The sequence below is a fragment of the Colossoma macropomum genome, unplaced genomic scaffold, assembly GCF_904425465.1.
Source record: "Colossoma macropomum unplaced genomic scaffold, Colossoma_macropomum, whole genome shotgun sequence".
NCBI lineage: Eukaryota > Metazoa > Chordata > Actinopteri > Characiformes > Serrasalmidae > Colossoma > Colossoma macropomum.
The window spans coordinates 7,384,281-7,402,461 of record NW_023494793.1 but is presented as its reverse complement, the minus strand read 5'-3'; the positions used below and the strand labels follow the sequence as shown (position 1 = coordinate 7,402,461).

Below are 18,181 nucleotides of genomic sequence, written 5' to 3'. Positions count from 1 at the left end.
TATCAAGTTAATTAAGTTCTGAGATTTCACAATTGGAAGAGTGTCCAAATGTTTTGGAAAAGTATCCTAATTTATACACATATTTTAAGCCAATCAAATTTAAAGTAAGTCTCACATTTTCTTTCACTTTCTTGTGCAGCACAACACCCTGTATGTACTACTCTGCCATGAATGTATTTAAAAATATTATGTTTGAGATTAAAAACTTTATTGCAAGTCTAAAGTAAAACAAAGTCTCAGGCATTAGGCAGTGTATTCATAATTATTTCATGTAGCAGATTTCTGTGAGGTAGCTTTTAGTGGCATTACACTGCAAACATTTTAAACTTTATGCTATCACAACCTTAAATAGTTTTTCATCAATACTGTTCAGATAATATTATAATTGTGTGTAATTTGTGTTATTTACATACTATTGGAGATTCTGTTAACTCAAAATTTAAAGTGGACCAGGTTATTTCACTTTTTATTCTAAAACAGTTTTTTTCAGTTACCTTTATTCTATATCAATATCTATATCTATTTTTAATATTTATTCTATATCAATATCTATTTTTTTTCATTCTTTTCTTCTTCTCTGCTGTTTCTCACCCCTCTCACTTAGAAGGTTTAATATTTTGTTTTAGATTAAAAGCACAGAAAGAGAACAACAGAACCATATCCAACTTTCCGATGACAAATGCAGGTGGTACTGTAAGAGTCTAGGAACTTGCATTAATATTCTAATTAAAGATGGCACAATATCACTTTTTCTTTTCAGAAAATCTAAATATTGAAAACTCATACCAATCTGTTATTTCTTCTTTAATACAGTTTAAAATGAGCTATTTTTAATGGGAGCACTTCACTTAAGAGTAGCATCTAAAATTTAGCTATCATACCCAAATTATTCAAACACTCTACTAACCCACAGGAAGAACTACACACACAACATCACATCAGACCGCATGGGAAAGTGCTATTTCAGGTTATATTTCATACAGAATTGGACAGAATTTGTTTTGTTTTTCCCTCTGATATCTGATAGATGGAAATATCCAAGAGAGCTCAGCAGACACTACTCTGTTTCTGTTGTATGATTAAACCTAATGAGACATATTATGTAGTAACTATTATGAATTATTCTGTACCTACAATGAACCTAATAGGTATGTTTTGTAGTAATAGTTATGAGGAACTGAAGTGTGGGCCTACATACAGGCCCTTAACGTTTAAAGGGTCACATATATTAGTTTAGATTTCTATTATTTAGCTCCTTTGTCTTGGCATATGAATAAAAGGTAATAATAAAATGCAGTGATTCATTTTTTAATGTAATTATTTGGAATGCCCATATCAGGGAAAACTGGAATTTTAAGAACAAAACAGTTAAATATAGCATGTTGTTTTTGTTTCAAAATGCACCGTTGACTCCCTAGTCTATGTATAGAAAGTATATATAGAAAGACTTTGTTTTTGTGATGCCACACATATACAAATATTCATCCATTCACCTTACAACCGTTTAGCTAGACCATTAACACTGAAGGAGTGCTTAAAGCACATAACATGACAGCCAATCAGAACAGAGTTCATTTCCGTGTGTGTGTGTATGTGTGTGTGTGTGTGTGTGTGTGTGTGTGCGCACATTCTTTTTGACAAAGCTGCAGTGAAATATGCTAACAGCGCTTTTTACACAATTCTTCGATTCAGGCTGTGATCAATAGTGACCATGAATAGCTCAGAGATAAAGTGCATCATACTGAAAGCTAAAATGTTGCCTAGTTCAATTCCACAGCAGGAGAAAACATAAATCATCTTTAGTGGGCTGCAAAGCTGCCAATATCTCTGCCCTCCTCAGTGTAGCCATTAAATCTTTTAGAGAGGTGCACAACCCAGGCTAGAATACAATAAATAAATAGATCAAAATGTCCATTTCTTACCTTTAATAAGAGCTAATTACTGCATAGTACTCATAGTAAGACATACTGCCTGCTACTATTCTGTAGATGTGGTTCTGTAGTATTTTACTGTTCTTTGTTACTAATTGCGTAATTCAGCTCTCCTGCGCCAGGAGATCTAGTCAGTTTAATTCCGTCTATGTTTTAAAATAACATCAATGAAAAATTGTTGAAATAGCCTTAAATGGGGCTTCATAGATGTTTGCTGTCAGAAAGGCTGTGTTAACTCAATGGTCAGTAGAAGCCATTAAAGGCTGTGGCTCAGGGCCCTGGCCACCAGGGGGCCCCACAAGTATGATTGCAAATTGTATGATAGTAAAAGGAAAACATGCTTAATTAAGCTTGAAAAATATGATGGACATTTGTAGTTTCACAGGAGAGTTTTTTTTTTTTTACATAGCATCTAACATCACATATATGATTTCCATACAATCACATATGTGGTTAGTTACGGTCAACTTTAGCTGATTTTTATTTTATCTAGCCTAACATGTGCCAGTAAGGGTTGCTAGTGGAGAGAGGTCATATATTGATGTGACGGTTAATTTAGGTTGTTTTGTCCTTATAAATGTCACTATTAAAAGCTTTTAGAAATATACAAATATACATGTTGGTGCATTCATTTAGGAGCCCCCAGATTAGGGCCATAGAATGTCTTAGTATGTCCCTGAAATGTGAAATTAAATAACGTTTGAAAAATTACCAAACATTGAATAATTGCATTACAAATCAAAATAATATTATTCTGTGGGAAAGCCTATGGGCAGCCTTGGTGTAAATAATCATTCAACCCTGCTAGGCAAAACTGAATCAGCTGATCAGGTTGCATTGTTGCAACCAATCCAGTAACATGAAGGAAATTCAAATAGCCAATCAGATACCAGGATGAAAAATTAAATTAGCAAATTACATTGCAAGAGGGAAAATTCAACTAGCCAATTTAATCACATCAGAGAGCAAAAGGGGAGATAAGACTGCAGTATTGAGAAATGAAAATTAACTAGCACAAGAGGGAAAATTTAAATAAAATAATAGAGAAATAATATAGAATATATTATAATACGAATACCTTTATTGTCATTGTGTGGGTACAATGAGATTGAGTGTGCACTTCGCTACAAGCTACCTCAATCAAAAAGAGAAATAAAAATTAAAAATAAAAAAATAGAATAAGATTACATAAAAAAAAAAATAGAGATAGACAGCTTATTTACAGAGGAACAAAATATTCAAGGTGCAATGCAACCTTTCTGTATGTGGACACGCCTGTGGTGTGAGTATGTGCAAGTTCTGGAGTGGGGGGTTGTAGAATAGTTCAGGACAGAGCACCATGGTTGAAATATTGCAGTACAAAAGTGACAGTATTCATGACTGGCATGCTGTAGTATAAAGTGACGTGCAGTCGGTAAACAGTGACCGTATAGTAGTAGTCAGTGGCAGACGCCATCAGTTAGGTAGTGTAGCAGCTTCACATTCTACCTAATGCTATGTAAAGTGAACAACGTGCAAAATAATGTGTCCCTGCCTTTCCTGAAGTTAAGAACTAGGCTGTTCTTAACCACTTGGCCAGGCACTGTACCTCCTCTCTGTAGGCAGACTCGTCATTGCCCGAGATCAGCCCTATCACTGGGGTGCCGTCTGCATGCTTAATGATGGTATTTGTGTTGTGGACAGGAATGCAGTCATAGGTAAAGAGAGAGTACAGAAGTGGGCTGAGTACACAGTCCTGAGGAACACCAGTGTTCAGTTTCAGTGAAGAGGACTGGTGTGCCCCCAGCCTGACTGACTTAGGGTGATTGGTCAGAAAGTCCAGTATCCAAGTGCAGAGGTTTTCACTGGGGCGGGATAAGGTGGTGTAAAGGGCTATAGAGATTGCATCCTCTGTGGATCGCCTGGCACTGATGCGTACTGGTGAGGATCAAGAGCAGCTGGGATGATGTTTTTAATGTGTGTCTGGATCATTCTCTCAATGTACTTCACGGCTTGAGGAGTGAGTGTGACCGGATGGAAGTCATTGAGGCCTTTGGTAACTGTTTTCTTTGGTACAGGAACAATATATAACTTATACAAATACACAACAAAAAGTTGAAAGATCTTGAAATATTTAAAACAAAGAAAATATTTCTTTATTGAACTGAAGAAGAAATATTCAAAATTCTCCATCATTTCTAGGTCACTATTCAAACGGAAGCAAATGTGTGAAATTGATCAGGTGAAGTTATTTGTACAAGAAGGTCATTCCTTCCCTTGAAGTTTGTGTTCAGGCATCTCCCTTTCTCTCTCTCTCTCTCTCTCTCTCTCTCTCTCTCTCTTTCTCTCTGTGTATATATATACACCGATTAGGCATAACATTATGACCACCTCCTTGTTTCTACACTCATTGTCCATTTTATCAGCTCCACTTACTATATAGGTGCACTTCGTAGTTGTACAATTACAGACTGTAGTTCATCTGTTTCTCTGCATACTTTGTTAGCCCCCTTTTACCCTGTTCTTCAGTGGTCAGGACCCCCATGGACCCTTACAGAGCAGGTACTATTTGGGTGGTGGATCATTCTCAGCACTGCAGTAACACTGATGCGGTGATGGTGTGTTAGTGTGTGTTATGCTGGTATGAGTGGATCAGACAGCAGTGCTGCTGGAATTTTTAAACACTGTGTCCACTCACTGTCCACTCTATAAGACACTCCTACTTTGTTGGTTCACCTTGTATATGTAAAGTCAGAGACGATAGCTCATCTGCTGCTGCACAGTGTGTTGGTCCTCCTCTAGACTTTCATCAGTGGTCACAGAGCGCTGCCTACAGGATGCTGTTGGTTGGATATTTTTGGTTGGTGGACTATTCTCAGTCCAGCTGTGACACTGAGGTGTTTAAAAAGTCCAGCAGCACTGCTGTGTCTGATCCACTCAGACCAGCGCAACACACACTAACACACCACCACCACGTCAGTGTTACTGCAGTGCTGAGAATGATCCACCACCCAAATAGTACCTGCTCTGTACAGGGTAAAAGGGGGCTTACAAAGTATGCAGAGAAACAGATGGACTACAGTCTGTAATTGTAGAACTACAAAGTGCACCTCTATAGTAAGTGGAACTGATAAAATGAACAATGAGTGTAGAAACAAGGATGTTAATGTTATGCCTGGTCGGTATATATATATATATATATATATATATATATATATATATATGTGTGTGTGTGTGTGTGTGTGTGTGTGTGTATATATATATATATATATATATATATATATATATATATATATATATATGTCATGCTAGGATATATAGTGTCACTCAGTCAGAAATACATTTTTCGTCATAAGTGAGTGTGTACATAAGATCATTTTCTTACATTTTTAGATGTATTTAATAAATGCACCATACAGTATTTTCTGAATGGGAGTGTATGTGTCTTGGCTGAAGAAACATATGTTAGTGTTTGCATGTACCACGTGTAATTTTTTAAAGCAGCCACTACCTCAGCCTGTACTGCCTTTGGGGTGAGGGGTCCTAATTAGGGGGCTGAGGCTCCTCAAACCTGTAATTCGCATCCTGAGTGACGCTTCATCCACTAACAAGGCCTTGGCCCCGCCCAGCGTGTAGCGCCGCACCTCCCCACCCAACCAAGCTCCGCCCACTGTTTTCAGAGCGTTCAGAGTGTTTTGATTGTGTTCTCGGTGCTAACAGACACAACTGCAACTCTGGTTGTGCTTGGAAGTGAATGTGAGACTCGCTGAGAATGAATCTAGCGGATTAATGTTCTTTCGGATTTATACCTGAACCTGAGCCCTGGCTGATTATTTTCCGCGGACTGCTGTGGTCGGTGAGGAGAATGGGGTGCTGCTCAGGGAGATGTGTTCTGATCTTCCTGTGCACTGTTCAACTGGTAAGACATGCGTTTCGAAAACAGAAGCGTTTCTTAGTCTACGAGTAAGTTAATGTCTCTCCAAACAGACTAATTAGAGGTGGCAGTCTGTTCCTGCAAGTTTTGCTCAGGCTTTGCGTAGCGGGCTTGTTTGGGGGGCTTTTAGGGCTGGTAGAGGCGTGGCGGTGGTGGTGGTTATCAGAACAACGGGCTTCTTTGAAGACGTCGCAGCGGTTCATTGTTTGAAATGACCGGCGATTGTGATTAGAATAGTAGCTAAGAATTCAGCGTCGCAGTAACTGCAAACAACAAAACAACAGCAAGTACAACTATTAGTAATTAAATTGGAAAAACTTTTGTGTGTCTTGTTGTGAAGTAAATTAGCTTGCAAACCTGTTTTCAACCACTTTGATTGACTGAATAGAGGTGTTGCCTCAAGAAGTCCAGTTTTCAGCAAAGATACACTCTGAAGAAAAGATAGTTCTTCCAGGGTTCTTTAGTAAGGAAAGGTTTCTGTTTACCATGGGTTCTATATGGAAACATTTCATGCTTAAATAGTTTTTGCGTGGTGAAATGGTTCTTCAGATTGATGGAGAATATGTTGTATGTGGTTCTATGTAGAACCTTTCTGTACATGGTTCTGTATCGCACCAAAAAGGGTTCTTCTACTGTTATAAGTTTGACATTGTAACCATAGAAGAACCATATACAACACATTCTCCATTTATCTAAAGAACCATTTCAAAATGCAAAAACTATTTAAGCATGAAATGAAACTCGTGGTTCTAAAAGGAACCATTGCCTTTACTAAAGAACCTTTGGAGAACCATCCTTTTTAAGAGTGTACAACAAAAATTATGTGCCTGATTACGGCTTTTTCAGTTTTTATTAATATTTTAATTTTAAAATATAATTCTGTCTCCAAAAACGATTCTCCAAAAGAAGAAGCTTATTTTATAGATCTGCGATAATAAAGTGTAGCAGCCTACCAGTCAAAAGTTTGGACACGTCTAAAAGAATGTGGATTTTTTCATATTCCTATAGACATTTTGATCTAAAGGCTTAGGCCTAATTGTGAACAAAATTTGGATCTAAAACAAATTCAAACTGTGAATTTGGTGCCTATGTACAGATGTGTTTCCAAATCAAAGCCTTCCATAAGAGGGTGAATACAAACTTTTGAATGGTAGTGTAGATTAAGCCCATCTTTGCATCTGTCTTCATGTTGTCATAACTTAACCATGAGGCAACTACATGTTTCAGATAGTAATAATTATTTGGATGTTTTACGCGACTGTTACCAGTGAGTTTTAATTAGATCATTCTGTTCATGATGTGAGGAAAAACTTCTGCCATCATTAAGAAAAAATGTGTTCGGACATGTAGTTTAATGAGGAGATGAATGGATGTTCACAAGGAATTTGAGTGATTGTGTGTGGTCCAGCCCAGAGCCATTTGAGGGAAAGTGGCATTTGAATACACTACATTTTTCTCATCCACATCATACCTTTCGGTGAAATAAGTTAACAATCACTTTCTGTGTTCGATTTTGAACGTGTTAGCACTACTGCTCATAGACTGATATTCTACAAAGGGCTACAGTTAGAGTCTTATTACTGCAGAACTTTTTTCTCGCATTTATGAGATTATATGTGACTCACATGATCTATCTGTCTGTGACTCAAACCTCCCTCTGTGTATGTATTCTTTTTTCACACTGTTGTCTACCAGGTCTATGGCTTGAAGTCAATGTGAATCAGAAGTTGTAACACATTTTCTTTCATACTATAACATATTTTTGAGTGGAAAGAGGTGGAGGTGAAACATGACATGTTACTTTGATTTAACACTGGATTGAAATGTGTACATTGGTTCCACATGAATAAAATACATTAGATTAACACAAAATTCTTGCCAAAAGTATATAAAATGAACAACAGTAATTGTGTTGGTGGAATATATTCAATTTATGTGGAATTTTTTTTAACACTTTTTTCAGTGTATTTTTTTAGTCACTTCAGTCAAAGATTACAGGAAAATTTAAGACCTTTGTCTTTTAAATGGTGTGACATCATGCTTAACCCCTTAAATGGGCCCGGGCCCGCCAGCTGAGAACAGCTCAACCAGCTTGCACTGAAGTCCCTGTACTTACTAAATAATAAGCCTTAGTATGTAACAAGCCTGGGATTTTAAGGTGTTAATATGACCAGGGGCATGAACTAACAAAGTAAAGAAGGTTCTTTTTGATTTCTGGTTGACTTTAGGAGTTACTTTAGTTTGAATTATTGCATTGTTGTCTAACAGTAGTCTTGACATATTCCAGAAGTTTGTAATGCTTTCCCCCAAAATGTTGCTTCCTTGTACAAATCTAAAAACAAACATCAACAGTTTTGTTCACCGATGAGTATTGAGACCAGACTTGCTGTCCATGCAATAACATCTTTCGTTAAGCTAGTCTGTATTAGCCAATGGTGGAGTAAAAACGTAACTGTTTGTAACGTAAAAATTCAATAACAAAGGACACTAGCTATAGTCCAGTGGCATGAAGTGTCTGCACTCATGTTGGCCTGTTTGGACAAATTTGGCTGTAAATATCTTGGAGTAGTAGCAGTATAAACAGAGACTTTAGTTGGTTTTCTGTATGTGGTATGCATGAAGGACGAAGTGTGTTTTTCTCCTGCATCAGTTCTGGAATCTTTCCTCCATTAGTTCGCATCATTGTTCAGTTTGGTTAAAAGCTCAGCTTTACTGTTACTGTAAGCTTATTTATGCATAAATAATTGGCATATTACACATCCAAGGGTGTGTGTACAATATAACGCTGTAGTGAATTTTATAGCACAATCTCAGTGGGCTCCCTCTCCAGTAGGTATGATCTAGCCCTGGCATTTTGTGAACTGCTGTAGTACAATGAATTTTTAATAAACATGTTATGAGTCTGAGGCACAGCTGGGATGTTGTGGAAGCTGTACAGTGTAGGTTTGAGTGGAAAGAGGTCAGCTGTTCCTTCATGGCTTCCTTGGTTAGCTCATCGATTTAAAGGGCTAGTGTAAGCAAACTTAACAGCCATTAAGTACAAGTTTTTCATTTTTCAGTGTTAAAAGTGGGAAATAGATTCAACAGAAAAATAAACATAAACCCTTAACACTATATGTAATATCAGCATTTTCAGTATTTAGTGTGCCCACCCTTTGCCTTTATTACAGCCTCTATATTTTTTGTGAGACTTTCTTTCAGCTTTTTAAAGACATCTGCAGGGATATTTTCCCACCTTCTAAAGTTCAGTCTTAGAAGTCGGTCGCTTTCTGTTTCTCATGGTCTCAGACTTTTGCACAGTAGTGCACACAGTAATAGACTGTAGAAATAAACGTGGGACTAAATTAAACTGAATTAGCATTACAGAGAAAGGATACATTTATTTCTGTAGGATTACAAATGCAGTATAATGAAAAAAGGGGTGTTTTAGCACAGTAGGCCTACAGTAGTTCTGCTCTTCCAGAGTACAAAAAACACATCATGAAATATCCTTCTAAACTGTCAGTGAAATCTAAGCATCAGTCCAGTGCCACTTTTTTAAAATCAGCCAAAACTGATACGACGCTGGTTTCATTGTGCATCCTTGATATTCAGTACTCTGTGTCTTTATTCATCCAAGCTGGTACATGCACCTAACACTGACCAAGAGGGGTTCTAGCCTTTATGCAGTGTCCACCTGCACAAATCTAATTGACATTCTGATCATTCAGCCTGTGATGTTCCATTATAGTCGCACTGCACCATGTAGGCCTTCATGAGACGGAGGAAATTCCACATTGCGAATACATAGCTAGATATTGCTGTTGTGATATAACTTTAAATAACCTTTGCTATAACCTGGCTAATGATCAGCCTGCATTATTTTGACCAAGATTATGTATGTTTGTTAGCTCATCTGTATTGCAAAGGCCAATATCACAATTAAGAACTCATTTTGAACCATGTAACATCTACATTTAACATTGTTATCAGCTCACTGACATGATTATCTTATTCTTATTACATGTGATTATGCAAGCACATTCATGTTTATGTTCAGATGTGGATGTTCATGTACCTTTCAGCCAATTTGTTTATCTAGGAGACATTTCTGTGGTCTGTGACCTAAATGTGGTGTCAATTGTTGATCAAAGGCAGAACCTCTGAGACTTGCTGCTATAGAAAGCAGCCTCACTGTAATGGCAAGAGACAGAGGGAGGGTGTGTGTATGGGGGGATGGGTGGAGAGAGCCGAAGGCCTGGTTTTATGATTGCTGTAGAGCTATATGAAAAAGAACAGGACCCCCTCCCAGTTCTACGCCCATCACCTCTCAGATGAGTGATCAAGTGGCTGACCTCGAAGTAAAACCTTCATCTCCCCCACCCATCTATCTCCTGCTCTCTCTCTCTTTCTCCGTGACATGCATTGTACCCCCTTGGCTCTGTTACCTAGGCAACCTTGAGTGAAACGCTAGCATGTGGAAAAATAAAGGCAGGGGATTCTTTTTGCATCTCTGGAGACCCAACGAAGATGGAGTTCTTCAGGATCACTAAGATCAGGACACATATGTCAATCTCTCTTGATCTGGGAGAGAATAACTAGGAACGTCATATATTTTTTACTAGGGGTGTAGGATACATCAGCTGGTCAACAATAAATGGTGAAATTGAATTATTATGATTATCAGTTCAGTGCTGGAATTTACAGCCAATAATTTTGACCGATAACTTGGCGCCCAATCCTTAATTGAAATCGATAAAATAATGCTCCAAATGCAGAACATGGAGGTTTTGATTCCACGTGTAGGCAGGACTACCTTAGAGCAAGACTCATAACCCTACATTGTGGGTTGCCATAAGAGCATCTGCTAATAACATAAATGTAAATATTTACAACAATTGTTATGTTTGATTTGATTTGATATAAAAATGGTAATCCATCTTTGGTGTTTAAACTAGTTTTATGCTAACTGCACTTCAGATATGGGCAGTGTGAATCTTTTTAAAATGCAAAAAATCTAAAATTATTGGCAGTGTTGGGCAGAATACTTTGAAAAAGCAGTGATGCCTGTCCTAATTGTATTGAATTACGTATTCCATTTCAGAACATAAAAGTAACATATTCAGAAGGCATTTACAGTGTATTTGAGAATATATTGTATGAAGTTACAAAATTCTAAACATTATTTTGGTGCTCACCTTTAATCTACTGCTGCTCTAATAATTCCACTACCATCTCATAAACTAAACAAACAATTCATCATATCCCAATAACAAAATCTTGCAAATTTGACTATAAAGTGGATAACTATGTGATTTTCAGTTAATGAAATATATGTAGCTTGCCGCAAAACGCAAGCATGAATCCCGTACAACACCAAAGCTACTTGTGAACATCACTACTGAGATGTCTGTTCAGTTCAGTCATCCCTCAAAAGAGATTAGTAATGTTGAGATTAATAACTGGCTCATCACATTGATTTATCAGTCTACTCAGGCTTTAGCAGGAACTTCAGTGTTCGTAAGGACAATGTTTTTTGAGTCCTTTAAAGTATTAGAGTATTGTTAGATGCTGTGCAATGATTGTAAAATAGTAATAAACATTAAACAAAAAAATAATCATACACAAGCACTGATGGTGTTTTTTTATGTATTTTTGAAATTTGATGGGCAGTTATTCTAAAAGTATTCTCCTAAAAATTTAACTGCGGTGACTGTATTCTGAATGCTGCCTTCAGAAAATGTAGCTTAGACTAATTGCAGATACTTAAATTCTGTATTCTGAACACGTATTACCAATACCTGTATTCTGTTACATCCCAACACAGATTATCTGTTATTTTTAATGGAATTTATTTAGAAATATATTTCTCTCTCTCTCTCTCTCTCTTTCCCGCCCTCTAGATCACTGCTTTGGAGAGGCAGGCATTTGATTTTCTAGGTTACCAGTGGGCTCCAATCCTGATTAACTTTCTCCATATTATTGTGGTCATACTTGGACTGTTTGGGACCATCCAGTACCACCCCCGCTATGTTATACTGGTATGTAAAGTTCACCATTTTTGCTTGCATCTGAAGCATTTTGCACAAGATATTGCAAATACACTAACTCAGTGACATACAGCAAACATAGACAGTTTTTTTATTGGAAGAACAAATTATCAGTACACCAGCAGATACAATTTTGGCATGAAGAGGAGTATCGCAATTACGGTATAATCACTTGACTGCAGCTTAGCTAGTATTTCCTATGGTTGTTAGCTTTCACAATCATATATGTATGTTACAGCAGATATAATGTGAATTGACTGTATTTTTATTTGTTGGGTTTAGGCAAATGTGTGTGTTAAAGAAAATAAAATATACATTGAGACACATAAGGGGTCTTTAAAAAAATAACAAAGCTTATGATTTTGTTTCGAGGGCAGCTGTGAGTAATGTTTGTTTATTTGAGCTCAAGCTGTGTCTGTCATCAGTTCGGGGCAGAAAAGTTCACCTAGGAAACAAGATAGCTAATCTGATCACTCTAGGCTTGTAATTTATTAGTTGCATTGAATAAACAAATTTTGAGAATTAAACTGTAAACTGCAGTAATTTATATGACAGTGCCACCTAAAATGACTAGCCTTGAAGTTGCAGTTACATGTATCTTTTTCCTCCCCAGTATGTAGTCTGGACTGTCTTCTGGGTGACATGGAATATCTTCATCTGTTGCCTCTATCTTGATTTGGGGGGCCTTTCTAAGGTAAGAGCACCTGCTTTTCTCTACTCACATTAGGGGTGGGTGATATGGCAAAAAAACATATCATGACACATTAGAAGACATTTTCAAAATACATAATACATAATCACAATGTTTAGTTTTTCTGAGACTTGATAAGAACAGAAAATGCTACAGTAATAAATAGAAAAAAAATCGGAAACTGTGAATACAATGACTTTTATTAAATGTTTCACATGCTACTGCAAACAAAATTAAAGAGAATAAGTTATGCTCCATGATATTCTCAGAAAAGTGTATTGTGACAAATCACAATAACAATAAAATATTGTCATATTGCCCACCCCAACACATTAATTAACTAACATTTGTTCATGTTAACCAGTTTATTACATACACCTAACTTGTAACTACACTTATTTGTTATTTTATTAGATACGTGAACGATGTAGGTGCACTTTGTAGGTTTACTGGCTGTAGTCAATTTACACAACTTATCAGCTGTGGGAAGGGAAAGGAAAAGGACCACCACAGGACCACCACTCAGTAGATATTATTTGGGTGGTGGACCATTCTTAGCATAACCGAGATACCAACATGGTAGTAATACATTAGGTATGAGTGTGTCAGATACAGTAGGATTGGGGCGAGGTAGCTAATTCAGGTCATATTACATACATATGTAAATTCAGTGCTGTACAGAATGAAGAGCCATAAAAATAATATACCAACTTTCATTATATAACTTAATGTAAATTCAATTGTATCTATCTAAGTTATACAAAATTATGTATGTCTTAATTTGCTGTGGGTCATTTTGAAAAAACTATTTGTGCACTCACATTCTTGGTTATGACCTTTGTCCATATCAAGCTGGCAGGCTGTGCATTTCTTTCCCATCTGTCTTTCTGTTCCTGAACTATGGAATCCCCATCTCTCCTCCCAGATTCCTCACACACATGCACATTATTTGACACATGACTTATTTTGAGCTCTGTTATCCGGTGTCCAGTTCGTACTCTTGACCGGACACTAAAAACTCTGTGTGGGTAGGATGGCCTTCCCATCAAATGGATGACCCCCATCATATCACTGTGATACTAGCCAACACTCCTGTTAACTATTGTAATAGTATTAACGGTTACCGTCCTCCGAGCATGCTGAGCTGTCCAATGATGTTATGTTAGTGGCAGTTTCAACAAGAAAGGGTGGCCGCTTAACATGTCTTGGAGGAAGCATGTGTTAACCTTCCCCCTCCCAGCTTGGTAGAATTGTGTGATGGGGGAAACCTAGCTAGCGGTTGGAATTGGCAATGACTATGTTGGGAAGAAAACTGGGTAAAAAACAGCCACAAACTGCAAATGTGGACTTGGGGCTTTATGAAGGCTGAGTAAGTGGGTGTATGTATTCAAGTATGGCTGGATCTCTGCTCGATGCTTAGTGATGTGATGCAGCATTGAGTGACATATCCTAACAGCTTGTATAATTACAATCACAGTTTCTGTCAAAAAGTAGAGACTTAAGATCTACAATTTCTTCGATAGCTAATACCTTGACATGTAACATACTCATGAAATGGCACAGAAAATGCAGTGTTGTTTATTGTGTCTCCTTTAAATATGGCCTTATCAAAATCTCCAAAATAATCTTATATACCATCTATGACTAGAAAAATAACATTTTATGAAATGTAGCTTACATGTTAGTTTCATAGTAGTTACTGAGCAATTCATTGTATTTATTAACTAACAATTCTTAATATTATTAACTGAATAATTAACCTGTAAATGTTAAATTTATAGACTACATTCATAATGTAAACTATATGGACTGTGTTCACAGTGAGTGAACTACTCGCTTTGAGAAATATACAGTAGTTCACAAATTTATTTGCTACAAGAGAATTTCAGTCTATTTCCTTGTGAATAGAATAGAAACTCTTCCCATTAACTTACGTTGAAAGTAAAGAACAATTTTGCCCTCTCCTGTAAAGTTACTGTTTTGGAGACACTTGTTTTTCTTTGGACAGCGACGATATATTTTGTAACATATTCCATTACAATGCAAAAAAAATAACATATTCAGAATACTTTTAGAATACATTTAAAATTACACGTCTCTGGAGCTGAGTAACACTGAGATTAATAACGCATCATTACGGATTTGTCAGTCTACTCAGGCTTTAGCAGAGCTCAGTAACACTGAGATTAATGACTGATCACCACACTAATTTATCAGTCTACTCAGGCTTTAGCAGAGCTCAATAACACTGAGATTAATAACTGATCATCACATTGATTTATCAGTCTACTCAGGCTTTAGCAGAGCTCAGTAACACTGAGATTAATAACTGATCATCACATTGATTTATCATTCTACTCAGGCTTTAGCAGAGCTCAGTAACACTGAGATTAATAACTGATCACCACACTAATTTATCAGTCTACTGAATTGTCTCTCCTGTATTGTTTAGGAGAGTGACTACATGTCTCTGGGGCTGTCCTCACATGGGTCCTGGTGGAAGGACAACGGGCCAGGCTGTGAGAACCAGGACCTGCCAGAAGCTAAATGGCAGGGTGAAGACAGTCCTGCACTGATATCTACTCTGGGCTGTGTGCTGGAGTACCAGTACATAGAGGTTCTCCACAGCGCATTGCAACTGGTCATTTCTGTAAGTACAGTTTGCTCAGAGTCTGCAGGTTATTCCTAGTTACTGCAGCCACTGCTACCCCCAGACATACACATACAATAGATTGTTCACCATTGTACATGAATGGTTTCATTTGTGTGTTCACTCACAGCTGCTGGGATTCATGTTTGGCTGCTATGTGGTTAGCGTCTTCAATGAGGAAGAGGACACATGTAAGTGAATGAAGCTAGCAAGCCCCTTTGTCATGTCCTTTGATAGTTTCATCATAAAACTGTCATTTTCTGTACTTTGTGTTCTGTTGGTTTCCACTTCTAGACTAAACAGATAATGAGAATTTTGTCAGTATTTTGCCTTACAATGCACTGCATGTACCATAAATGGCTTTTTAAAATATGGTTTAAGCCAAAAATGTAAAACAATTTAAAAATGTAAAACAATTTATCTTCCTTTCTTCTTCCACTTTCTTGGCTTACTACACCAGAGAAAGAACTCAAATCTAGTTTAAAATGCTAGACCGGTGCCAAAAGGACATTTGGAGTGATGTCATAGAAGAACCATATTTGGTTCCTTAAATAACCTTTCAGTGGATGGTTCTTTAAAGAACCATTTTCATAAATGATATGCATGAGTGTGAACAACCTTGGTGAAGTAAAAGGAGCTCCACCTAGTGTAAAGGTTCTATAGCTACTAAAGATTTTTTTTCTGTAGAATTGAACATCTAAGCCAGGAGTTATTTAGAACTTTTATTTTTAAAGAAGAAATCAGTCCATTTTTTTAAATGTTTTGCATGATTAAATCATTGAAATGTAAAAAAATAGTCATTCAGAGTATTTTGATGTGAAATGCTACAATGTAGAGAAAATTACTCACTCAGATTTTCTTTACAATGGCAGTGATAGATACCACATTATGGAAGCACATCAGTATCAAAATTAAAATGAAAATGTAATATGTAAAATGGCAGTGTATTTGTATGTTGGCATTTAAATTTCCCACTCATATATGCGATGTTGAGCTCAAAATGAAAATTCAAATTCAATACTGTGATTTTAATTTGCCATTCGATATACCAGTTGACATACTATTGACATTTTATTTGTACACAGACTTTATGCTTTATGAGTAGCTTTAATTAAAATGTATTTCCATAACTGCATATTTATGCTCTATGCAGTATTACAGAGGCTACAATATACAAATCAGCCTCTAACCAATCACAACATTTTGTTTTTAAAACATGCTGTATTAACCTGGCCAGTCACAGTTCCTGATAAGTGTGTGGGTGTTTAATCCAACCAAATCTATTGGTTAATCCTTAGCCATGTCATGTTATTAGGTCACTAGTATATATTGTATCACACATCATCATTTTTAATGCAATGTTAGGGCTAGGCAGTATGACAATATTTATCATTATCATGATGAATTACTTGACAATATGTCACAATATGTTTTCCTGAGTATATAGTGTATATTGTACTTAGATAACACTGGCCAACTGCATATTTCATTACCAAGAAGAATAACTAGTGCAGTTTAATTGGATTTAGTGCAGCACGCATTGTGTAAAATATTGTGACATATTGTGTTTTGTGAAGATCTCTTGAAGTATCGTCTCTATGCAGCAATAGAATTACAAAACGTTTTTCTCCATATGGTGTAGCTCTAGTTATAATGGTAGTCTATATTCAATACATAAAAGCTAAACTAAAGCTCAGAAAATAAAGAACCGAATACAAATAAAAGCTAAAAATGAGCAGCTGGACTGGGACAGTGTTCTGTGACAAAAGTGTGGCCTCATGTGCTCTGTGTGTCTATATATGTTTACCCTGTTGTCTTCTTATTTCAGACCTATATAAATGAGGAGTGTCTAGCAGACAAATATCAAGCAAAGACAGGAGCACGAGGAAGAAAAGAACAAGGAAGAAAGGATGGAGCCATTTCTCTAAAAACTTCGAAGGAGCAGTAACCTATGAAAACCTGATGAATGACTCATGTTTGTGTTTTAGACCCATTTGTGCACTTAATCCTGGCCACAGTTATCTTTCTATTATAGACAGCCTTTATGGCAAGGACTATGCCATATCTGAGATAAGAGAACAACATCCACATATTTAACGTTACTTTTAACATATCAACTAAACATGTATGTGATGCAGAAAGTAGTTTTCCTAACTCATATTTTTATTGAATCTCTTGTCATAAGACAAGTATATTTTTTGGAGATATTGTGAACATTATCCTGTTATGTGTTTTTCCACACATAGATGTAAAATTCTTAGGTTTTAATGTTGACAGCAATGGACGTGAACTACTTGTGAAAATAATAACAGTTGGCAATATGTTTGTATGTGTGCACATTTTTTGTAAATGAAGGCCAACACGGGATTATATGTAGAGCCACAATTTAGCATTTTCATTTTTAAAATCTCTTGAAATATGTAAATAGAACATTTAATAAGCAGACATCAGCTGCTTATTGTAATTACTGACTTTTTAGTCAATATTAATGTACACTTGGTGTTACCTTATCATTGTCTTTCATTTGAAAAAGAAAGTGTTGGTGAAAAAGTACTTTGATTTTGATGCTAATAGTGCTTTTTATTATTATAAACAAATGTGCACACGCCTGGTACAAAGTAATAGTCCAGTCACAACGTTATTGACAGTGCAAGTTTCCTACTCACCTGAAGTTAAGGAACTGTTAGAGACACCTAGTGGCCACAGTGAGAATGCTCAGGTTGCATGTGTCTTAATGCACTGTCGCTTATCATAGCCTGATTTAGGGATGTCCACCTTTAATTTTATTATTGACACAATTTAACATGTAGAAACCTCGTTTCCAGAAAAGTTGGGACAGTATGGGAAATACTAATAAAAGCAGAGAGCAGGGATTGGTTCATTCTAATTAACATATTAAACTGAAAACAGTACAAAAATGCAATATTTGATGCCTGCATCACATTCCAAAAATGTTGGGACAGGAAC

At 36.6% G+C, this 18,181-nt stretch overlaps 1 protein-coding gene across 1 annotated transcript; it reads left to right on the top strand.

Annotated features, from left to right (window-relative positions):
• Nucleotides 1-5,586: 5,586 nt before the first annotated feature.
• On the top strand, nt 5,587-17,600 carry zgc:100920 (uncharacterized protein LOC445241 homolog). The gene is made up of 6 exons (XM_036578329.1): nt 5,587-5,829; nt 11,727-11,864; nt 12,487-12,567; nt 15,017-15,214; nt 15,345-15,405; nt 17,043-17,600. The coding sequence occupies exons 1-6, from the start codon at nt 5,776-5,778 to the stop codon at nt 17,054-17,056; spliced, it is 546 nt and encodes a 181-aa protein (XP_036434222.1). The 5' UTR covers nt 5,587-5,775; the 3' UTR covers nt 17,057-17,600.
• The last annotated feature ends 581 nt before the right edge of the window (nt 17,601-18,181 follow it).

What these genes read in the sequence shown, in the direction of transcription:
- zgc:100920 (XM_036578329.1), top strand. Translation starts at nt 5,776, where the DNA reads ATGGGGTGCTGCTCAGGGAGATGTGTTCTGATCTTCCTGTGCACTGTT. An exon ending in TCCTGTGCACTGTTCAACTG is followed by an intron (nt 5,830 to 11,726) that starts GTAAGACATGCG and finishes CCCGCCCTCTAG; the next exon opens with ATCACTGCTTTGGAGAGGCA. An exon ending in ATTTGGGGGGCCTTTCTAAG is followed by an intron (nt 12,568 to 15,016) that starts GTAAGAGCACCT and finishes TGTATTGTTTAG; the next exon opens with GAGAGTGACTACATGTCTCT.